We start from the raw sequence: 24,603 nt of genomic DNA on the forward strand, positions 1-24,603 counted from the left end.
TGCCGCTTTAAGAGTTCTAGTCTTTGTGAATGTAGCTAATCTTGTTCTTTTTTCCTCTCTCTTTTCTTCACACACACGCACCCCCCCAACACCCTCCCTTAGCCAAGTAACATTATGGTACCCAAAACATCCTGTGGCAATCAGTTCCCCGGTTTCTCTGTGATTTGATTTCTCCTGTTTGAAATCCTCCATTATTACGACGCTTGCCTCCTTTACACTAACTACAACTTTACTACCTATCTTTTTATACAATAACTGCCCCTCTGAAGATTCCTTCTTCAGTATTTCCTTCCGCTGAAGCTAGTTCTTATCCTCGCTGCTGATTTTCTCTGCCCCATTTTAACTCCACCTGATCTGTTCTGGCGTGGGGATCAGAGCTGCACAGGTCTGGGGTGGGTTTAGGGCGAATGTGACACAATTCCCGATTTGTTCCGTGTTCCTCTGCACTCTTTATAAATTTGCTTTTCCTTTTGTGAACTGCCAGTGGTTTTCAAGCCGACACTTTGCAACACCTGCTCTGCCGGCTGCATTCCTCCCGGCGGGGTACGCACCAGCCCGGGGTGCCCCCGGCACATGGAGCAGCTCCCCACCCCCGCCGCCTGCACCCACTCCGCCCCCTCCGTCCCCGCCGCCCGCACCCCGCGGCAGCCGCGGCGGCCCGGGCAGGTCCGGCTGCTCGGCAGAACCCGCCCCCGCCCCGCCCCCCCCCGGGATTCGATGTTGTGTCACGTGGCGCTGCGGCCCCGCCCCCTTTCCCGCGCGCCGCCCCGGGGCGCCGGGCAGCCATGGCGGGATGCGGGGCCGCGGAGCGCGTGTTCCCCGCTCTGCCCCGCCTGCAGCCGCTTTCCACGGCCCGGCGCCCACCCGCGCCGTGGTTCAAGGACCTCCAGGCTACTCCCGGGACGGCTCTGGGCTGGCAGCGGGGCCACCCCGAGCGGCAGCTTTCAGCCCCAGGCCTCAGCCGCCCGGTCGCTCACAGAAGCTACGGGAGATGCTGGTGGCAGCGGAGCTGAGGGGCCGGCGGGGTGAGGGGACCGGCGGGGCGGAGGGGGATGGGGGGGCTGAGGGACGTGGCCCGGCTGAGAGGACTTGGGGAGCTGAGGGGATGGCGGGGCCGAGGGGGATGGCGGGGCCGCGGGGGATGGCGGGGCCGAGGGCGGGCCGGGCTGCGGCCGTGCCGTGCCGAGGGACCGGGGCGCTGCGCGGACCAGCGCCGCGGCGGGGCTGAGGGCCGGGGGCCGCGCGCGGCGGGCAGCGCCTCGCAGGCGGGGCACGTGCCGTTCGGCGCGTGGCGGGGGAAGCGGAGGCCGCGCGGGCGGCGGTTGAGCGCGGCGTTGGTGCCACCTACCGACACGGACGCGTCGCAGCAGCCCGTCCCCGTCAGTGCCGACACCTTCCCCGCCAGACTGTGGCGGCTGGTCAGCAGCCCGCGCTGCCGCTCCGTTCGCTGGGTGCCTCCGGCCAGGGGCTGCTCATCAACCAGCCGCTCTTTGGGTGCGAGCTGCTGGGCGCCGGGCCGGCCGTCGCCGCGCAGCCGGGTGGCGACGGGGCAGCGGCAGCCGCCGGTTTCTTCAAGACCAAGAACTTCAGCAGCTTCATCCGGCAGCTCAGTCTCTCTATGGCTTCCGCAAGGTGGGGATGTTGCCGGGGAGCAGTGTGGTGGGGCCCGGGCCCGGGCCTGGGCCGGGCCCAGAGGGTGGACAAGGCAACGGTGGCAACTGCACCGGGCCCCTGCATCACTTCCGCAGCCCCCACTTTCGCCGCGACCGCCCCGACCTCCTCGTCCACCTGAAGCGCCTGACGAAGGGCAACACGGCGAAGATGGCAGCGGGCCTGGCTGTGACCAGCTGCCCACCCAACCGCTTCCAGCGCTTGCTCGGCACGCCGCTGAACGGGCAGCCGCTGCCTCCGCCCTCGACGCTCAGCAATGCCAACAGGCCTGGTGAGTCGGAGTGGGCCATGTGGGGTCTTGGTGGGTTTTTGAGAAGTGCTGGGTGGCATGGGATTTGAAAATCAACGCTCTCCTGAGGGAGAAGGGTTACCTGTCCTTGCCGGTGGCATCTCAGTTCACCTGGTGTAGGGAAGCTGTTGTTGTTTATGCAGGTAGATCTGCTGCCAGTAAGCATGAGTAGCATGGTTCACATGTATTTCAGGCTGCCTGTAGACTACAGTACAGTCTCTGTTGCGTACTACACTAAGAACACCCTTGCTCGATCTCTGGAGCTGGCACAGCTCTACCAGATGCACGTTACTGCTTCTTGCCCGTCAGTAAGGATGCCCATCAGTAGGGATGCTTAATAAGCTGTCATTAAATGTGTGTGAAACAGTGAGTCATGTGAAGTGGTAACTAGAGCATCCTGTTAGTTTTGTGCAAAGGAGACAAGACCTGGTAGTAAGATTTTTGTCAGTTGTCTCCTGAAAAAGAATTCACAAGCTACGTAGTTTTTAAAAGGGATTGAATGAGTAGGTGAGAGCTAATTAGAAAATAATACTGCTGAAAAGCCCTAGAACGTGTTTTCTTTCTTTCTAACCCTCTTTGAGAGGATCCGAGTTTTCCCAAGACAAGTGTGAGCCCTCAGGATTATTCCACAAAATTTGTATCGGCCCTAAAGCTTTGTAGTTGGCGCTGTGTAAGGAAGATGTGAATATCTTGCTTTGCAGTGCTCTTGGGCTGCTGCCAGAAGAGCACTCCGGCTTCCCATTCCCTTGGTGGCATGTTAACTGTCATCTTCCTTGCCGCTGATACAGCAGCGTGTTGGTTCAGCGCAGTGATCGGAGAAGACTTTAATAGCCTATTTGTGGCTGGCTCTTGGACTCGGGTGATGCACCCCATGGGTGCAGAGCTGTAAGGCGCGGTGTAGGAGAAGCGGCAGGACTGCGACCGGGAGAAGGGGAGAAGCAGTTGACGGTACTGCTCTCTGCAGCACCGGCTGGCGTTTAGAGCAGAGTAGGGTATCCCCATACTCTTGGTTACTGTGTCAGGGTAGGAACTGTCATCTAATTCAAGTGGTGTTTTCCATGATGCGTGTGGAACTGCACGTGCAATACCAAGAAGACAAAATGAAGCATCTGAGAAGGGATGGAACTTATTTCAGTAGGGAGGCTAGGAAGCATTTAAACTAATGATTTGATGTTAACCTTGTTAAGGCTAAGGTGAGTCATTGCAGACTTCAGTGACATGTGGTTTGTCTGATGTAATGCAGACCATTGGTAAAGGAAATTATGAGAAAGAGATGACTCTTTCATTTTTTGTCCTCTGTTTTTATGGCTGCAGTTTCAGAGTTTTTGCTCTAGGAGTCTCATTTTCTAGAAAGACAGAACAAGGAAAACATTGGGGTTTCTATGCAGTCAAGTTCTGACAGGCTGACAATGCACTGTGCGCTCTGTACTGACTGTTTAGGGGCACGTCTGTTCCCAGTGTCTTGCAGGGTGTAACGCTCTGTTAAACATTCAGGAACAATTCCTGGACAGCAACTGGAGGTTGGTAACTTGGCATCCCGTGGTGTCTTGTTTACGTGTTAGAACTAGATAATCTTCATGTCCCTATCCAAAGGTAAAATATAAACAAAAGAATTTTCATACCCCTGCTCCTTCTCTGTTTATAAATGGTGAAAGTACTGAACAGGAAATAAACAGTCCTATACGTTAAGTCTTAGCAAATCTTCAGGGTCAGCTGGTATTTATTTAGTGATTCTTAATGATTAAATGTGAACTTGCAGAATAATGACTGTATGTTAGTGATTTCTTGAATTAGTTTTCATCAGAGGAGTGCAAGAGGTAAATGTGAGGCTATTTTTAAAAAAAAGTCCTTTTGAGTGAGAATTGGAAACTACAGGTCTGAGAAAGCCTGGCTTCTAGATCAATCCTATTGACGTGAACCGTCCTGAAACTCGTAATTCTCATGGCTAAATGCAATCCTGCAGGGGAGTCACAAATGCAGTAGTTCTTGCAGAAATCAATGAGCACAGGCGTTTGCGGTGTTACTGTCAGTGTTTCCACAAAGTCACCGAAACAGAAATTGAGCTGTCATGGTATAAAAGCAAATACCATTTCATGAAACAGTAACTGTCTGAGAGAGGAAACTATAAAATAATAGAGAAGAATAAAAGGACTATCTAGGAAATAACAAAATGGCAAAGTCTGGGATATTTTAATCTGCACTGAACTAGTTGAGCTGACTGCGAAAAAAATTGGCTTTGAAATTTTTTTCTTGACCAAATAAATGACTTGTCCTAAAGTACTTGCAAAGTCCTTTGGAGGATTTTGACATTGCCCTTCCCTTAGCTGTTTGTGAGCTGTCAGTAGTGGAGTTTGGTCAAATCTTGCTTTATGATGTCCCTTTTTTAGAATGTATTGTCTGATTTAACACACCGTACTTTCAAAATTGCTTTTGTTTGGTTTAGTAAGTTACTACACATTTTGATTTATAGCACATTTCTAAATATAGGTAACTCGTTACTGCCAGTTTAAGGAGATTGAATGCTACGCAGACACCTCTGTGTTGGCGCTTCGCTCGTGTGCCACACAGCAGTTACTGCATGCTCGGGTCTAAGAGTACAGTCTCCTTTCTGGATTAAGTATGCTGGAGCAGAGGTCGTCTTCCCAAATCATGTTGTAGAGCCTTGGCTCCTCATATTGCCTTTCTTTGCCTGTGAAAACTCCTTTCCTTAACACTTGTTTCGCTTTATTTTGTACCCACTGCAGGACTGCTGACTGTAGGACAGTTTCATCAACTTTATGGTCAAGGTGTTTTCTCTCCTTACTCCGACATGGCAACCTCGTGCCAAGCCCCCAGCACTTTACCAGCACAAAGATTAGATGCGACTCCAGTCCCTTCCACTTGGATCCAGCAGGGACCACTTGGGTTGCTGCCAGGGCAAGGGGCTTCCCCAGCTTTTCCAGATAAAGGGGCTGCCTTTCCTGTACTCCAGACACTTCCAACAGGAGCCACGTACACACTCCAGCCTGTGGCTTCTCTTCCGCCACTTCAGCAAGGGACCCAAAGCGTTGCCACATCCATTGCAAATTGCAGCAGCTCTGCATCTTCAGTGCCGTACTCACAAGCCTGCTATCCAAGAGGTATGAAAAAAAATTTCTGCATTTGCTTTTCAAAAATAGATTTTAAAGTGAGACTTTCAAATATTTTTCTACAATACTCCGCCATGTGTATATCTCAAGTGAGAATTAGAAAGTGTCAAGTCTAAAAGGAAGATGGACCTAAAGCAAAAGGAGTTTCTGTTTGATATTCGTGTCCTTCCTCCAGATTTTGTGTGTCCCCTGGTGATTTTCTGGATAGCCTTTCTGTTGAGGTGAAAGGGCGAGGAGAAGAACATTTGTCCAAAACTAGTCGGTGTGAAGCTAACTTTCATTTTTGTTTTTTTTAATTAAGCAAAACTTGGACAATGATATTAAAGCACTGAGACCTTGTTAAGAAGTAGTATCGTAGGCCTTGGTCTCATGTTTTTCCAGGTTAAGGTTTTAAATTCAAAGATCAGTCAAAAGTATTGTGCAGAACAGGGTCCTCAAACTTTTTAAACAGGGGGCCGGTGTGCGGATTAGATGGCAGGAAGTCATCTACAGCTGCTTGGTTTCCCCCTCCAACCCCCGGCAGGGGGGGTGGTGTGGGGGTTCTGTAAATACGGGGGGCTGGATTGAGGACCCTGGGGGGCCATATCCGGCCCGTGGGCCGTAGTTTGAGGACTCCTGGTGTAGAATATTTCATTCTGCTCATACTGTTTTTGTATCTAAATTTTTTTTCTTGCTTAGCTTCTTTATGTTGTATTTTTTGATGCACTGAAGACTAGAAAGTACAAAAGTCTTGGCTCCTTTCTTTTTTCTAAATTATTTCTGCCACAATTGTCAGTCTCACTTAATCACTCAATTACAAAATAAATCAGTCTCACTGAAGTGTTTTTATTCTTCAGAAGAGGAGTTGAAGCAAATTACTGTTCTTTTCCTTGCCCTTACCTTGAATGGGAAAAATCACATGATAGGGTATTTTCTGGGGAGTGGTGGTGTATTTGTTGTGGGTTTGTGGTGTTTTTTTTAATTTCCCTAAAACTTCTGAAATTCAGAACAGTGACTCTTGCCTTGAACAAACTAAAGCTCAGTTATTATTCTTTCCTTCTGCCTGCTCCTCCTTTGGCAGCCGCACCTTCACAAAGACAGCTATCTATCCCTGTTTAGAAATCCTGCACAGTGAAATCATTAAATCTTTTGTGCATCTCTTCTGAGACCTCTGCTGAGAACATTTCAGACAATAATCAACAGCTCCCGTAACGTCATTTTTGTCAAGGAAGGGTTCTGAGGAGCTGGGCATTTCTTGTAGACACACTTAAATGTTTAAGAGACAGGCAACTCCTGCCACGTGCTCCTTATGCAGAGATTACTGTGGTGGCCAGAGTGTGGAGCCTGCCTTACCAGCTGCTAACTATTAAGTCTTCTCCCAGGAGCAGGTGTCCTGAGAATCATAGAATGGTTTGGGTTGGAAGGGGCCTTAAAGATCAGCAAGTTCCCACCCCCCTGCCGTGGGCAGGGACACCTTCTATTAGACCAGGTAGCTCCAAGCCTCATCCAGAATACTTGCTTCATTAAGGTGGGAGGTGGTCCCTGCTTTGCGTCTCTATTGGTACAGAGCATAGGCTGAAACTCATCATGATGAATTGTAGTTGTCTCTGTCTCAGCTAAGGCCCCAGCCCTCTCCCGTAGTCAAGGGAAGGAAAGGGGCGTCTCGGGTGCGATTCACGTAGCTCGGTTTAGAGTTTGTCTTGGGGGTAAGATTACTGGTGTCCTGGAAGTGCCTGTTTTGAAGTACTGCCTGCAGGGGAGCTGAGGGAGACCAGCGTAGATTTAGACATGAATATGGAGATCTCTCTCACTGGATGACGCTCCTTTTGCTTTAAGTTTAAAGGACAACTTGGCTGTGTGGCTCAGGTAGAATCTTCTGGGGTGGGAGGTGGGTGTGAGAACGCAGTGAAAACATACCAAATTTTGCAAGGTGTAATCAAAACTAAAATACAGAAACTTAGGGAACCTGAGGCGTTTGAAACCTCCAGTGAATTAATTAGCGTTTCTGAGAGTGTAAGTGACATTTCACTGGAGTATGATAAATCTTTTAATTTTCACTGTCACTCTAGGACTGTCTCAGTGGTTTTACTTCTGTGCCTGTGTATCTCTTAATCTCTCCACTATCCTTTCTTCTATATATTATAATATACAGAATGCTGAAAGCGTGTTTTTTCAAATGTCCACATGAAAAAGTCTGGTTTCCTTCATCATGAGAGCACAGCAGCAAGATTAGTTTGTTTGGAAAGTGATAGTTAACCTTAAGATACGTATTTAGTAAGTGAGAGAACTAAAGAATATATGTTCAATCTTATGCTTGACTCTATTCATTTCACTTTTGAAGTCCCATTAAATGAAATCGAAGTAGAACTTTGTCAAAAGATTTCTTTTAGTGTGTATTCAAACTTGTTTGTTAACTTCCGTGACAAAAAGATTTCCCTGGTTTTTCATTATGATTCTTATTGAAAAGTCAGTAACATAAAATATGCTCATCTAAGTCTTTTTTTCCCCACTAGCCTTAGACCATAATTAGTTTAAGGATTTAGTTCTGTTTACTTTCAACTATCTGCAAAACCTTTGACAGTAGTAGAATCGCGTCAAGGAAATGCGTTGAAGCTTTATTATCTGAGAGTGTCTAATAATGAAAAATCAGTCATGGAGACCATGTGAGAAATATTAGTTATTGGTGCCACCTGACAGTGCAAGTCCAGTCGTGCCTTTTGAATGCATCTGTGCCTGTAGGGTTCATTTACATAAGAAGACCTTTCTGGTGAGTGGTAGTTTAGGAGTAGTCATGATATTCTTCGGAATGATACACTCTTGGTTAAGATAACTCATTTTCTTTGTAAGTCTTAAAATTCACATGGTTACAAGTGTGTATGAACACCTAGGCTCAGCTATGTGAATACGCTTTCTGTGGTGTATTGTGACAAGAAACTCAAGCAGCCAAATCAGAGAGGTGATACTAAGACACAAAAGACTCTGATTATGAAGTTTCTGCATGTATGTATGTGTGTGTGTTACCAATTTTACAATATATATTTTTAATGTATTTATACATATCTTAAATATTTTTAAGATTAAGAAATTGGTCTTAAAATGACTTGGGAGGTAACAATTTCTGGAATTTCGTTTACTGTGTGATTATTGAAATGTTTAATCAAAGTAAGCAATAGAACTCTGCACACCAGACACAAGTTCCGGCAGTCTGATAGCTGTGTTTGAATTCTTGCAGCCACACCACAGAGCTGTTCAGCAGCAGCCCACACAGATCCTCTGGCTGGCTGTGCTGGTCCTGCTGCTTCAGCTTGCACCCACGACAGCTTTGTCCAGGTGAGCGTAGCCTACTGAAAGGAGGTGAAAGCGAAGGAGACTGTATGAATGAACTGCAGGTTTATACACTTGTGAAATTAAGGATATAAATTTGAAAATGGATCTGCTTGATAAAGTGAAAGTGATGTGGTTTACAAATACCTATTTCAAAGAACCACTGAATGTTAAACGGGTAGCTTTGTAATTCAGGTTAGGTTTCAGGGTAGCAGCATAGTGGGTGTCCTCATCAGTGGAGTGTTTTTGCTTGACTTCACCAGAATCACTTTTAGTTAATGAGCCTGCATTTGTATTTGAAGAATGTTCTTGCCTGGACAAAAAGAGATTCTTTAATATTATGAAAATACTGAGAAGCAGCTCCACTTCTTTGTCTCAGATAGTTTCCTGCAGTCCTGAGTTTGATTTGATGAACGAGAAAAACTAAGGTGACTTTTTGGAATGGGCCCCACCTCGGAGATCTCTTATTAAAGATAACTCCAGTGCTTCCTGTAAAATGCGTTATGTAATTCTAGTGGAAACTGCACCTTATTTGGAGGGCCTGGCTTATCAGATATCAGAAGATCTGAAGTCAAAATGCAAGAGCTTCCTTTTTTATTACAGCATAACGCATATACTTTTTTCCCCTCACAGAGGACAAGTGAAGCAAGTTATGCTTATGCGTGTTGAAAAAGGGTTGACCTACCCAACCTTGATCATCCAGTTTCCTGTCTTGCAAATATCAACCTTTCTCTTTTATTCGTGACTTCTTTTAAAAAATAAGCTTATCCAAGATGGGCAGGTTATGGCCAGGATAACACGTTAGTGTAAGGCTATAAATAGCCAACAGCCAGTCATGCCGTCGATATTGTATTTATTTTTCGCACAGTGCATCTTTGTCCTCTCACTTTGATTGTGAGCTGCTTTTTTCATCCAGGACATGAGGATCCGTCTGAGCGATGGGCAGTCACAATTAAATAGCTTATCTCAGAAGGCCGAGATCCATGGGATAGTAAATCATTCCAAAGGAGTTGTCAAAGGTGGTGTTGTGGCTAGATTGAAGGATAATATACAGTGTCCAAAGGGTCTAGTAAAAATCAGTTGTTTGGAGAAGCAAGTCCATGGGCAGTGTGTGGAGTCAGAAGAGCTTTAGGCCACTTGCTAGTGGTTGCTTTGTTTCCTGGAAACCCCCAGCAAAAAGCTGCTGAGCATCTGGGCAGACTGCGGGAAGGCGATCCTCTGCGTGAGAAGGCCAAAGGCGAGCAGTGCCCTGTATCAGTTCCACCAGGTCAGTAACCGGCTGTCTCTGAGCAGGGTAACACAACTATCGTACCGCGTGGATCAACGGGACTTCTAGAGATTTCTGAGTCTTAGCATAGCATAGGTCATTTCTCCTGGAACATGGTGACAGGCTGTGCAGGTGGTACAGAAGACAGCAGTTTGCCTGCGGTTCTTGCTGAGCTGTGGGGAATAATCAGTTTGCCTTTTGTGTGTTCTGGGGCATATACTTCCCCAGACTTCTGCTGGGGGATGTGGCAAGCTGCAGTATTGAGCATCCTGCCCTGCTGGTGTATTGATCATCCATCAGTAATCACTTGCACAAATCCTCAAAAGCGATAAAATTCATCAGCCCTGGCTGACTAAGCATTTTTATTGTTCTTCACAAAAAATAGAACTATTGCGTGGTATATTTCCTATCGTTCCACTCAATACCGTCTACCAGTTGCAGGAATTCAGTGCGATGCTGTTGAAGCGTGGTTTGCGGGGCGTTTTAGGCTGTTTGGTCACACTGTGTGCTGCTAGGTAGGAGTGGCAAAGCCTATACGAAACTGCTGGACCAGTCCCGAAGACAGCGAACCGTATCAGCGCACTAGTAGTCAGCAAGCTGGTTACCAGCCCCGTTTCTGTTGGATCCAGACGGTGCTTTGTGGTCTCAGAAGGAAAAGCGGGCACTCTTGGACAAGGAAGCCTAAACCTTGTGCTGTTCCTTACTGGGTCTTGCAGAGAGCATCACTCTTAAGTTTAGGAGAGATTTAAGACAGGTGGAGTTTCTGGGTCTTGGAGGCCAGCTGCTGGGCTTGTACAGTACACACCTGAGCTGCTGAAAGTGTTAGGTGACCCTGACTGGAACATGGGCAGACCAGGCCTGTAACTAACTGGTTGGTTGGCTGCAGTTTGCTCTCCAGAAAAAGCTACAGAGAATTACTGCGTGGAATGGCAAGGGGACATAGGTGGTTATACCCAGACATGGTGGCTGATGGTGGTGTATCTCACCAGGTTTCTGAAATCGGGGTTTCGGAGGTTTGTATTACACTCTCATCACGGTTGGTTACAAAACAGGGAGCTCAGGTACAACTTCTTACCCATTTTTCATTTGGGTTCTCTTAAGTGGGGTTTGGATTAGTGTGATGAATCAGTATCCTTGGGTAGGAATGAGTCTTTTGAGAGACCTCCTGCTATCTTCTGCAACAGCAGTGCTGGCAGCTCACAACCATTAGCTCAATACTTCCCCGCTGCTTTATCATAGATGTGAACTGAGGCTACATATTGGATTTCAGCGATTTTTTAATTTTTTTTTTCCTGCCCCCACCTCGTTTTGTTTTTTTTAATAGCAGCCCTGCCATTTGATTATTGCTATTACCATGGTTATTAAGCTGTCGGTATTTCCTTGTGGAACTGAAGCGAGAGGTAACGGGAAGAAATAAACATGCAAGAAAAAAGAAGAACTTTCTGACCTTAAAAGCAGTCCTAAGTAGTTTGCTTTTATTTGTAATAAGGAATGATAATCAGCCATGTTATTTCAAAAAGAAATCAAGTCTGAACTAATTCCGATTGCCCAAGCACTCAAGCCAGATTTGTGTAGTCCTAGCGGTCCCTGAAAAGGTGTGGTTGTGCTTTAATTCCTGCACACGCTACGCTAATCTTATAAGTGAAATGCCCATCTTCTCTTTCACCACTTCTGCTAAGTCAGACCATTTTTCCTCTTGAGCTTGAATGACCAGCAAGCTATTAGTCTTTCAGGCCCTGACTTCTCAATCTTTTATCGGTTTTCCTTGTTTTGTTGCTGCCTCCCCCCATCCTTCTCCAGGTGAACTAAAAGGATTTAAATTGTACCTTTGTGTGGCCCCTTTCTCCTGTTGGAAATACACACGAGATCCTGTAGTGCATCCAAGAGGACAATATGTGCTGTAACAGCTTCAAGCTGAGGTCCCCTAAGAAGAGGCAGAAAAAGATTCAGTATGGGTGGGTTGGTTCATTGGTTTTTGGCAGGGATGATCTTATTCCTGGACGGTTCGGTAAGCCAGATCTTACTTAGAATCCTGACTACTTATGACACTAAACAAGCAATGCAACGGAAATGAAACACCTTATTAACATTTTAAAAAAATAGAACTGAAAAAAAAATCAAATGAGAGGAATAATGTTTGAACCTATCTCATAAAAACATAAAGGTGGCTTAGCCTTTAATGAAAAGATTTTGCTTAACAACCTAAATTTCTCAAATTCCAGGTTTTATTTCCCCCTCCGTTTCCCCCCACCCTCCACAGTTTGTGGCTATCTGCAAACTGGCGCATCTACACGAATCCACACTAGGACTTGCCTTCACACACCCAGGAGACAGGATCTTATCTCTTTGTGGTATCTCCGTCAGGGAGAGACCAAGTCCTTCACTGGCATTTGATCTGATACGGCTTTCCTAGTAGGTGATCCTGTAGCTTCCTGTTCTCTAATTTACTCGTCTCTGGAAGTAGCTTTTCATTAACCATGAGCTCAGCTAAAAGGTCTAAGGATAGTCAGGCACTAAGGACTACTCCTTCATACTGGATCCCTTCCAAAAGAAGGCTGTATTTTAAATAGACCTGAGTTTCTGTTCAACATCATTGTATGACTTGTATTTGTCAGAAGAAATGACCCTTCTAGTGTCCTTTGACTGAGTCACCTCCAGAAGTAGTAGTACAGACACTGGCTGTTAAAATGTCATCTATCATTTCACTTGGGTAGGACTTGCTGCTTTGGAAAAACTCTTTCATTGTCTTCATTCTGTTTTAAAGGTTACTCGATATATATGAATGCTACTAAAAAAATCATCACTGGATTGCTGATTGTGTCCTGTCGTCCTGTGATGTCATTACAGTGAAAAATTTTAGTAGTGTTCAGACCTGATCTGTGATGGCAAAGGTAGAGTCTCTGTAGGTTCTACAAGAAGTGTTTCTGACCTGAAATTCTGTCGGGTTTTTATGCAGATTGATGCAGACTTTGAGTTGTGCCTCTGTGGGACACTGTCATGACCGGAGAGTCCAGATGTGGGGCTGTGACAGGCAGGGCAGTTTTGCAGTATTTCCTTTCATCGGTATTTGAACTCCCACTCATCCTGGGACTGGGGCATCCCTGGGGGGCACCCCTTGTGTAGATGTGCCTATGGACAATCACTTGAGGAGGAAAATGGTATTATTGGTTAAGAAGCGGTGAGTTCCTCAAGTTGTGTTGTCCATATGCACATTTACAGCATATGGACCTTTCTCTTTTGCTTAAAAATGTTGTGGTTTATACTGATTTTTTTATACAACAACAGGAATGCTTGAGTTTTAGAAGGAACTGAAGGCAGGTGGATTTTCTCTCTCATTTTCTATTACGTATGTGGCACGTGAAGAGGGTGGTTCTAGTGTACCCCCACAGGTCCTACTGAGACCAGAAGTCTCTGATTTGAGTGCTTGGGTATATTTAACACCCGCGGTGCAAAGGGTGTGCAGACAATGCATCTGCAGGCATACACCAGCTCCTAGTAAGTAACCTTCTCTCCAGGATAGACCATGAATAGAAGAAAGGAAACGTGCCAAGAGTAAGGTGGTTAATGAAAACCAAGACAAAGCAGTAGCTTTTTTCTTTTTTCTTCTGGTTAAACTTGCTATTTTAACTGAGAATAACGGACAATCTTTCAAGCTTTTGGATAAATGGATAAACAGAATCAATACATATCCTGTCACGGTAATTTTTTGATACAAAAGTTCACTGCATTTTGCTTTTTCCAGAATCCTCCAATGCAGTCATCTTACGAAGCTGAACTGATGCTGTCTGACTGGCTATGTAATATATCTGAAGAAAACAAGAAGGCAGAAGTCAGTCTTGAAGCCACGTTTCAGGTTGCCGCTGAGGTGTGTTCATCATGCAAAGCTGAAAAGGTGGAAGTGGCACCTGTAGAGAGCCAGTATTCGATCCTGGAGTTTAATGGAAATCAGGCACTGCCTGTTAATAGTTACACACCTTCTTCAACTGAGGAAAGCCAGCTGGAATGTCTCACTCCTGTAACTTCAGACACATCATTTCTGGTGGAAGCAGATGGAGCACTGAATTTGTCTCCATTACAGCCTTCTGACATTCTTTGTGCTGCCGATACCACTCTGTCTATAGAAACTGCTGCTGCTGCTAAAATACTACAAGAACTTCTGACCACACAGGAAGCAGATGAAAAATGGAGCAAAGAACCAGATCACCGCCCAGCTGAGTTCTCCCTCATGTTTTTTGAGGAAGAATTGTTCAGTCCAGAGCAGGTAAGGGGTAAGGAGAGGTAAACCAACATCTTTCTTGAGGTAACTATATTTCATAGTAATGCTAGGGTCTGGACCGATAGCTTTTCAATATTCTTGCCTGCTTAAGAACTGAAGGCTTCTTTAATTAAGCTGTTAATGGACAGTGAAGGGTTTGCTTGGTAAAGCAAGATATAAAAAAGAAGACGGAATGAAAAAGTATCCCATGTTTCCCGTGTTAATGAGCATGACATGTGTCAGCCTGTTGGCCGAGTTAGGGTACTGATTTGCATGGGAAACATGCGTAGTGCAGGTGTATTTGTGGTGATGAAGTGGATGCTTTTTTAGGTTGTAACATACCATCTTTAATCTCCAACAAAGAAGAGTATTTTGAGAATTGCCGCTGGAGGCCGATTTTTGCTTAAATTTAGATAAACGGTTAGATTGTTTCTGATAAATAGTTGTTCTGTTTTCTGTGGAAAGTATAGTTTATTGACATTTGACTGGTATAAAGCATCTTCATTGGTTTATACTTTGTGGTGTACAACAAGTTGTAATTGTACTTCGGTGTACCTGATCTTCCCGGTATGTAAAATTGTAAGTCTCATGAGGGGTGAGGGGCATTCTAGATGTTACTCTGTTAAGGCAGCAAATGCGTGCTCTGCTTTTTTTTTTTGTTTTGTTTTGAAAACAAGGTAAGCTCAGGAGATTGACTGCATCTGTTTCTGCTGCATGAGACCTACCTTGCATGTAGGCACTCAATCTCATTTTTGTGTGTGCATTGAAGCTACTGTTTTATTGTTCTGTCGGTAGCTTGACGCCTTCACTGAAGTTTCTAGATTGGGAATCATCAGCTGGCGCAAACCTCCCATTGTTGCTTTCAGCGTTATAAAGATTAGTCATCTTCCTCTTGGGTATCTTTCTAGAAAGGGATGCGTATTCTGATCAAGCCTCTGCATAGCTCAAGCCTAGACTAGACTGTTCTGCTCAGTACCGTGTAGGGAAGAGCACATCCCTGTGCTAGTGCATAGAGTTGGCAGTACTCCTTAATTGGTGCCCACTCATTATATTAAGTGTTGACCGCACTTTAAATGTTGTCAGTTTTGAGAATTTTTGAACTGCATTTTTAGAATGATAGGTTGTCCCTTGTTGAAGGCCTTTGGAGTCCGTGACCCAAACTTCCTTGTCAAGAACTGGGGGAATTAAGCACACGAACCACGTAGTTGTTTGGGAGGGAGGTTTTGTATATTTGTGAGAATCCTGATGTTGGTCCTGGACTGTAACTGGTTAAATAACTGGCCTCATTTTTTGAGCAATTGAAAAGCAATTCAGGGACTGTTCAGCGTTTTGTTTGACAGATTCCCTGTTTCTGTTAGAACTACTCTTCAACTAGTCTCCTCCTCCCAAACTCGGGAGAGGGAAGGTTAACTTAACACCCTGCTTGTCCAGAGCCTGGGGTCATGGCAGGTGCAGAACTCTCCAGAGGAGGCTTCTGTGCCTGTACTCCTCACATCAGGCTCCAGCACAGTTTTCTTCCTCATCCCTGAATCTGGAAGCACTCAGGCTTTCAGTGCCTGTTGGTACCATGTGTTTTAGAGCAAGCTTATGACAGAATAGTGGACGTGCACAGAAGACCGCTCTATTCCTCTCTATACAAGCAGAGGGGGAGCAAATTCCTCCACTGTTCATACAAGAGCATCAGAACAGCTCTGCTGGGTCAGATCAAAGGTTTGTCTTGCCCAGCGTCAAGTCTCAAAACAACAGCTGTAACCTGATGTGTAGGGAAGAGCAAGAACAAGGAGCGCAAACAGAGCAGGGCATTCCTGCTTACACATTCCAGCTACTTTCAGCCCGAAGACTTGCGATGATACCGTGTGCTTCATCTCGGGTTTCTGCTCTGTGGACTGAAGTCAGCCCTTGAAACTGTCGGTTTTAGCATACGGGACCTTTTGACCAAGCTGGTACTGTTCTGTTTTCTGTTCCGTTCACAGTATTTCCCAGCATTTAATTACTCTTGTGACCAGCACTGAGCCTTGAACTGTCTTCCTCATAGAAGTAACAGTTTAGTAGAAACCTGCTTTATTCTGCTTTCCTGATTTCCTAAAAGACAGCAAGTTAAAGAGCAGCTCTTTACATGAAAAGAGTTAGTACATTCAACAGTTCAGATCCAGCGTTGTCCTCTCAGCCTCAGTGAATTTCTGTCCTAGACTTCTAGAGAATTTGGCCTTCAATGGGCATCTCTTATTCCACTCCTACTCCTAAGAAATGTTTTATTTTCTTCTTAAAGTGGAAATAGAACATTTCTGTAATGCTTGATCAAGAGGAATTTGCCTCCGATTTCGTTCAGTCTCCTTGGCAGCATACCTATGTGAAGGCTGAAACGCTTGCTTTCTTTGGGGAAGGTTAATCCAGCAAACCCCATTCATGCGAGTTGCTAATTTTAGTGCCTCAGCTTCCCATCATGGTTCGAGCTGGGTATAGGTATAGTCCAGTCAGTGTCTCGTAAGTCGTGTAAGTAGTGAGATGCAACAGTTTTGGCGTTTTTCAGTAACTGAAGTGAAAAGGCAAAACTTTCACGTCTGTCAGCTTTGGTAGCTTTGCTTGATTCTCTGCCAAACAATGTTTCAGACTCTGAAGTTGCAGAAGTATTAGACCTGAGTGGAGGGTCTGTCCACAGGTGCGGTGAATCCATGGTCAGAAACATGCTTGCTTAAAAGACCAAACAATTAAAAAAAAGGGATAGCTTGGGAACCAGACTTGTGTGGGCTAGGCTGATGCTGTTAGGATGAAAATGGTATTATTACCTATTACATTAGATTACTGAAGAGTTGGTGTGTAAGATTCTGTAAACACAGTGATAAAAAGAAATCTGAAAGGGGTGCTGTGCAGTATGACTGCTCTTCAGTTTCCACACACGCAGCTGTGAGGGTTAAAATTGGACACAGCATTGGAAGTACAGGTTCACCAGTGAGGGGGAATGACATTTCCTCAGTTTGCTGGCCACGCTCGTCCCGGTGTAGCCCAAGGTGTCGTTAGCCTTACTGGGCACTGCAGCATCCCCAAGTCCTTTGCAGAACTGATAGTTAGAGTGTCTAGACTACTTTCACCACGTAGGCTAGTAACAGTTTCTTAATAATGGTGATCCCAATATGCATGTTATTTGTTTTTTCTTTATCAGACACTGCAATTTGGTTTCTACATCCCCTGCCTGGTATTGCTTTTCATTATTCTTTTCTTTTTAAATAATGAAGTTTGCAGAATTGTTTCTAGAGCAGTTGTCTGGTGGAATATCCAGTTTAGAATGCTTACCTGAGAAATCTTCCCTTCTCTCTCTACTTGATGAAGGCTGCTCACTAATTTTTCTAGAACTTGCTATTATGTAAATGTCACCAGGAATAGAGAAGTCATCATCACTCGTGAGACTTGGATTCTAGCTGGTGAAGGTAGTGACCTACAGCCTGCCTTCCTTCTTTGTTTTTGTGCCTGGGAAGGGGTTGTGGTTCAGGCATTAGACAAAAGGCACTGCTAGCCACGTGTTTTTCACGTGGCCTTGTTAACAGTACTAAAGCAATACATCCAGACAGCACATTTCAAAGAGGAAAAAAAGAGTCAAATGGGTATCCAGCAAGTGCAGGAGGTGTGTGGGAGGGAACTAGTTCTCCCTGGAGTACTCCATTACTGTATTTGCACAGGCCTTTTTGAATGTTATTATACAACTTTGTCAAGCAATGTATGTGTGTTTCTATTGATACGTATACACATAGCCTGTTATATACTCAACATTGAGTAATGACAGACTCAAGGTGGTGAGCATGATTTTTGGAAAGACTATCTTATTACCAAGTGTGACCTCTTGTCTTCTGTAAACTCACACATAATGGTTTTCAAAAGCTTTTTTTCCCCTTAATAGAAGGAAACATTGCAGGCTCTAAGCAGTCATTCATCTTTAGGTTATTGATGGATAAGATATTTGCAGAAGAGATGACTATTCTAGAACAGGTGATACTGTGAAAATTTTTCTGTCTAAAGGTAGATTCCAGGTGCTTAACTTTGGGCCTGTACTGCCTCAGTGAAAATGAAACAGAACTTGGTTGTTTGGGCGTCTTTTTTTTTTTTTTTTAAGCTACAGGTTTTTGCCACATGATCATGGAAATGTACCAGTTTGCCAAATGGTTGCCTGCAAAATACATGTAGAGCAGCAGCAGAGGGCTCTAAAAAGCAAGCAACACGTTATAACTTAATGTCTTAACGACTGGATGGGGTGGGGTGAGATTCCCAACCAGAAATGTGTGGTTCTGCATCACACAGCTCTGTCAAGTTGTTTGAGCTAGGTCTGTTGTTATTATTACACGTGCTGGTAAGAATGAGTGCCCCTGTATTTCTTCTAGCTAGTTCAATAACTGAGGGAAAAGTTCAGACTGTGGGGACATGTACCCTAACTTTGTGTATTCTAGTTTTCTGATCTCATATTTTGCTTAATAAGATGTTTTGTAAGAGGTTGTTTCAATTTAGCAACCTTAATTCTGAGTTAAAAACACTTACTATGTCAACTGTCTAGGCAGCGTTCACCACCTGTTAGATGCCCTTTTGCAGTGGAGAATAGCTTTTATTTTGTTTTATTGGTTTTATATTAGTTTTATTATAAGATAACATTGAGTGATCTTTGGTTTTATTTCTTTTGTTGTTGTGTTGTGTTTTTTTAAGGAGAATAGTAGTGTTAAAAGTGAATCCAGGACATCGGAGACGGAAGAGAGACAATTCACTTCAGGAGCTGAGCCTGTGAACGAATCTGTAGAACAGACAGATTCATCTGTAAAATCTTTCTCCCGGAAAAGACGCAGTTCAGACACAGGCAACTCTCTCGGTAAGAAAGATTCTACGTTTTCTCAGAGATTGCGGTGACAGCTGCTCTGAAACTAACTATTACAGAAAGGGGAGAGTAGAAGAATTTACTTGTTGTCTGCCGTGTAAGTACCTCATTGTTCCTTCAGTTAAAATACTAAACTTGTACAACCTCTTAGTGTACTTACCAACACACTTCAATAGAGACACTTATGCTAATTACTCTGATGTGGGAAAGGGTATAAATTACGTAAGTAAATAAAACTTGAAGTTCTGGGAGTTGTGCCAGAAACCTGGATGTCACAATATTGAGATTAAGTCCATAGATGTGTTTGCTGGAGGGCGACAGTGCTGTGAAGGAAACACTGAGTAATGAGGTAACTATGGAAGTTCCAGGGGCAAAAACCACCGAACTGATGAAGCTGGTGTAGAAGTCTGAACTCTTTGTCTCAGATCACTGAATACATTGTACCAGTCTGATAGTGTCCTGAAGCACATGAGAAAAACAAGCCGCAGAGTATCTGAGGCTAAAAACTTAACAAATCTAGTAACTGAAGGGAAAACCTAAATGTTCACAGATTAGAGAGACATAAGAGGACACAAAAAGTACTTGGGATCCATTCTAGAGGGGAATTTGGTTCAGCCTGCAAGTCTCTAAGAGGCTGTTTCCCTCACAGCTGTTCATCAAAGAGCCGATGGTAGAGTTTGAAGAGCTGTTGCTCACTTCAAAGGGTAGTTTCTAGATTCCAGATCATGATGCTAGTTAATAGTTCAGCTCATAATGCCCATCAGTTTCAAACATTTAAGTAAGGAATAAAGTCTTTCTGTCAGGAAGCTGAGAAAAAAGGTGGGATGCCACCTTGAAAAAAGACAATTTTTGTTTAAAACACATAATCGAGAGTTCTTGTTCAATTACTTCCTGGTATCACAGATAACTAGCAAACTTCTCAGCTTTCATATCTGAAGCAAAACATCTGCTTAACGTGCCAGTTGTAAAGTTATGTACAGGAACATGTTGGAAAGCATTCCCATGGGATTGTTCCACAGGGATGAAACACTGTTATGCTAACGCTAATTAGCAACAATTGGCATAGTCTGCTCTCTGGGAAATGTGACGGTCATCCAGGCCTGCATCTCCACGGTTGTACCTTTGAGGCTTGGTGTGCGTGTTAAGGGTAGAGATAGACAGCACAGCTGAGCCAAACGTGATCAGGCTCAAGCTAGCCCAAAGTCAGTTGGGTGCGTGATAGAAGCCTCCAAGCTGGCGTAGCCTGTCGGCTGCATGTCAGCTGTAAGCCTGAAGCAGGCAGGCTCAAGTGCAAGCTGACTTCTGCTGCTCTGACTACACCTTTGTCTGTCAGCACCTCCTGTCCTCTGTGAGACTTTGGAAACAACTTCTTTTTTAATCTCTCTGTGTTAAAATGCATCACGATGATTTCCAGGTGTTTCTTGGCAACTTGCCCTCTGAGTGTGATGGAGTCCTCTCTGTTTTCCTGTTTTCCTTTGGGCACTCCTTTGCAAGTTTTCTGAGCCTGCACTTTGATACATACACCCTGCTGTGAAAAAGGCTCTTCTTCCATCTATTTCAGTAGGCTGTTTTTTTCTATGTTAACTTTCTTTGTTAATGTCACTTTTCTTTAACATCACTTTTCTTTGTTACGCGGTGACACCAAGGTCTAGATACCACACAGCGAGAGCCAATATAATGTGGTACATTTCAGTGACTGGGAGCAGCTCTGAGCCCAACCCAAGGTGTTAATCTGTAAAAACGCACCAAGAATCAAACTCGCCTCTGTGGAGAAGGCATTGCTTCCCTCCAAAGAGCTGGACTGGACTTCTTTGCATTTCACAGCTGTTCTGTAGCAAGAAAAGACGAGTGTCCTTTCACTAAAACACCATCCCCAGGGTTTCCCTCCATAGCTGCCAGCCCATCTCTGCAGCACCGTAAATCACTGAGATGGGTTATCTGCTTCCTTCAAATGGAAAACCAATGTATTTAACCAGCCTTCTCAGCTAAATTCTAGTTTACCAGTTTTAAGACCATTCTGCCCAGCAGAATCTAGATGAAAGGTGTCTCTAGTTCATTGTCCTGTCTCCAACAGTGTCTTCGGCATTTCTGTACCATTAAGCAGAAAAGGCCTCAGTAACCTTCAGTTGATTTTGAGAGTCCCTTTTTGAAACTGTGCAAACATTTAGCATCCACTGTGGTTTTTGTCTTTTCCTGAGGAAGTGTTGCTGGACTTGCCTGGTGGGTAGAAAAGCTGAGTCCCTGTGAGATCAAACAGCTTGCCTGGACCCTGGCAGAGCTGTAATTAGGTGAGTGCAAATTTGTCACCTTCAGTGTCATCCTTGGTCTGTCTTATGTGCTGCTTCTGGCATGGTGGGGGGGCAGGGGGGGAATTATTTTTTTCTGTCTATAGGACAGAGGAAGGGGTGGTGGCTTGGTTAAGGCAGCTGGGAAGGTTTCTTCTTTGTGGCCTGGTTGCCCTGGGAGTCCACATGCTGCTTTGTAAGGGAAGGTTGCAAGGATGTCTTCCACCTTGAAAGGCAGGATGGTGGATACACATACCTTCTCTTACGCTCCTGGTTATAGAACGTCACCTGGGTGTGCTGAAGCTTCCTAGAACACTTGAATACCTGAACTGCAGGCTGTGAGATTCCTGCAGGCTGTGCTGGGGCCCCCAGCTTGTGTGCTGGGACCTTGCTCCTGCGTTGGCTGGTGCCTGGAGACAGAGACGTGCTGGAAAGGCTTTGGGCATCGCGGCTGTTTCAGCCAGCACCCCACTCCTCACTGCTTGCAGGAGCTGGAGGGTTCCCAGGCACGGCACAGTCCTTGTGTGTTGTATTTCCTGATTGCAGGTTAATTCCTTCCTGACCGAAGGAGCCCTTATTTACCAAAATTTCATCTGCTCCTGCTGTTTATTGCCCCCTGAAATCCTCCTCCTCTCCTGCTGTCCTTGCTGTCCTTCCAAGAGCAGCCAGTTGTGTTCCTGCTGCGGTGAGGAGAGGGATGGAGTCAGGATGGGGTCACGGTTGGCAGCTGAACAGCTTCTTTTTGCGTTTCCATCTGTTCTTTCTCTTCCCTTTTAATGAGATCAGGTGCCAGAGTGCACTGGGAAGACTTTCCAGTGTGAGAGGAAGGCACACAGGGCGTACTGGGGTCTTTGCTTTTGTCCTTGGCAGAGAGGCTGCTCGCATCCAGCCTGCACCATCTCGAGCTGCTCCTATAACGCACGTGGTGACGGGGAACACGCTCTGCAGTGAGCCTGACAGCTCCGGCTTGAGGGGGTCTGTCCTGCAACTCTGAGCCTCGATTGAAACTTGGAGCTGCTTGTGCTGATGGCTGCAGAGGTGCAAACCTGCCTGTTCCTGGACCCGCTGGGGCACCTGTCTCTTGATTGTGTTGTCCTTCTATTTTTTTGTGATGTGGCTACTGCCTTGTCTTCTAAAATGCCAGCTGTTTCAGATGATATCAGTGGCTTGACAGGTGCATTTTTTCAGGCCCCCGGTGCTCCCTACACAGACCTGTCAGCTTTTCTGATCGCCCCCTCTAATGAGTGGCTCCACTCCTTTGTGTTTTGGAGGGGCTTCCCCTCTGCTTTTGGGGCCATATGTTTATTACAGAGCTGGTCTCTGAGTAGGAAGGCTCTTCTCGAGGAGGATCTGCAGGGGCTGCTTTTGCTGCTGGCTCTTTGATTCATGAGAGCTCTTGGGACGTGTGAAGGGTGGGAAGAGGTTCAAAGGAAGAACCCGGGGAGCTCATTTCAGCAGTTCAGCTTCAACAGTCTCTATGTGGAAAATGAAAACCTGCCCTTGTGCTGCCACTGCCAAAATGTGGTGTGCTGGGAGTCAGCACGGAGACCTTGATCCCCTAAAAGCTGTAGGGTCTGACAGCGCCTCCGTGGCAGAGACCAGAGGCTCTTTTAAGGGATGCACTAGGTGCCCTGTTTAAAAATCAGAAAGCCCTGGCCTGGGTTCCAGCGCAGGGCAGCTTCTGCGTGGCTGCTCGTTAACAAAACTCTGTGTCTTTTTGGCAAAAGACTTTCCGCTACAAATGCAGTCAGATGTTTGTCTAAGCAAAAGGTAACCCAGCAGTCCCTTCCTGAGCAAACCAGCAATTGCTTTGGGATTTTGCTTGAGTTCAAAGTGTGCCTTTGTGGTTGTGTTGGGCCTGTGAAGGCAACTGCCCAGAGCAGGTGAGGCCACATCCAGCTTTGCTGTTATTTCCTTGGTGCCTGCTTCAGGTTAACTTCCTTGCACAGCAGCGGTGGCGCCTGCCGAGTGCCCCAGCACCTCTTAGCGCAGCCCTGTGTGCGGCAGGGAGCTGCGCCAGCTGGCCCGGCAGCAGCCAGGAGATGAGCTTGTCCCTTCAGCGCTTCACAAGTGACAAATAAAAGAAGCTGCTCCTTTCACAGCACCGCTTCTGAGCACCCGATGGTGCTTTGTAGCTGCTGTGATGGCACCAGGTGCTCCTGTGGGCTCAGGCTGAAACATGTGTCATGGGCTGGGATTGTCCCTTCCCTGTGTCCCACTGTGTTGTCTGATTTTTCCCTCTCGCTTGCTTCAGATCACAGAAGCAGATGCTGGTGTTTGAAAGCGCCTTGCAGGAGAGGTTAGGATCGGCTGGGGCTGTGGATGACCAGCTTGCTGTGAAGCCGAGGAGAGCAGTCCTACTGCAAATGGAACTGCCAAGTGGTGCCAGGAGCTGCAGATGCCAACCCAGCTGTTGTGGACTGGGTTAAGGCTGTGTGGGTTTTTTCTTGGCCTGGAGAAGCTGGAGGAAGGACAGTCTGTGGCGTTTAACGTGGTCTCTGGAGCCGACCATGGGAGAATCTTGCTGGGCCGTGGGTGCTTGGGTATTGCCGTGGTTTTAAATGCACGTGATGCCAAGCAGTAGAGAGCTGCCATGTGCTTAGGCTCTGAAGGAGGTCGGGTATGTCGGGTGGAGGAGAGGAGGGGCTGGTGGTCCCCCAGCCTGTGGTGCCCCGCAGTATGGGGCGGGATGGGAGATGCCCCGGCAGGACCCTGCTAGCTGAGGAGAAGAGCTGGGTGTGAGGGAGGAGGGACTTGCTCCTGCTCTGCATCTGTGACAGACCACTAAACCCTGCCTCTACAGCGTGGTGGTACTGCAGCATGGTTCTGTCCTCGGTGTCGTGGGGGCTTAGATGGCTCTTAGCTGCCAGAGGAAACAGGAGGCCAAGAGAGCTGGGGTTAAGGCAGCGTCAGCCCCAGGAACAACTACTTGGCCGATCCTGTAACTGCATAGATATGGGTGTCCTTGACAGCTGTACCCTTTCTTGTCTAGGTTGAGATGTTGTGCCGATACCTTGCAGAGTCAGGTCTGAACCTCTATCTGGAATCTATCCATCCTTCTGTGGCACTGTCTTCTGGCAGTCGCAGCCTTGGATACTGCCTTGTTGACTTCCACGTCAGAGATTCCCCTTGAACTGTGATTAACTTCTTGAGGCTTGTAAATTTTCTTCTGCATGTACACAAAGGCAGCTGTCTGAATTAAAGGGTGTCATAGTATTAAGGAAAAAGAAAAGCTAGGAGGCATCACACTTGTTAGGGCCAAAGATTTTGTTTTGTTTTAAAAAGCAATGGGAGGAGAACAACTTACTCTTCAAGTAACTGCACAGTTAATGTCTCAAAACCGCAGGCATTTGAAATGCTGTCTTGATTCAGAAAAGAAGTAGAGAAGCAGTTCAGAGTTTGGAAGTGAGATGTAAACTCAACAAAGTGAGAAAACGCAATGGGTTCCCAGCATGGGTATAAAAAGGGGGACAGCAAAGCCAGGGTTGTGCGTTCAGGTCTGTGCTACCAAAACCAAAATGAAATCGTTGTTCTCCCCTACAGTGTGGGACTG

The 24,603-nt window shown here is 45.9% G+C and overlaps 1 protein-coding gene across 1 annotated transcript; it reads left to right on the plus strand.

Moving 5' to 3' along the window:
- The first annotated feature begins 793 nt into the window (after positions 1-793).
- On the plus strand, positions 794-18,797 carry LOC121081926 (heat shock factor protein 5-like). The gene is made up of 7 exons (XM_040581279.1): positions 794-1,025; positions 1,371-1,632; positions 1,749-1,942; positions 4,705-5,079; positions 8,300-8,397; positions 13,401-13,919; positions 18,600-18,797. The coding sequence occupies exons 1-7, from the start codon at positions 794-796 to the stop codon at positions 18,795-18,797; spliced, it is 1,878 nt and encodes a 625-aa protein (XP_040437213.1).
- Positions 18,798-24,603: the final 5,806 nt, after the last annotated feature.

Source organism: Falco naumanni, assembly GCF_017639655.2.
Source record: "Falco naumanni isolate bFalNau1 chromosome 21 unlocalized genomic scaffold, bFalNau1.pat SUPER_21_unloc_1, whole genome shotgun sequence".
Classification (NCBI taxonomy): Eukaryota; Metazoa; Chordata; class Aves; order Falconiformes; family Falconidae; genus Falco; species Falco naumanni.

Excerpts from the sequence above, each read along its gene's own strand:
- LOC121081926 (XM_040581279.1), top strand. The coding sequence starts at position 794 with ATGCGGGGCCGCGGAGCGCGTGTTCCCCGCTCTGCCCCGCCTGCAGCC. Across the intron at positions 1,633-1,748 it reads CTCTCTATGGCTTCCGCAAG|CCCCCACTTTCGCCGCGACC; the intron begins GTGGGGATGTTG and ends TCACTTCCGCAG. Across the intron at positions 13,920-18,599 it reads AATTGTTCAGTCCAGAGCAG|GAGAATAGTAGTGTTAAAAG; the intron begins GTAAGGGGTAAG and ends TGTTTTTTTAAG.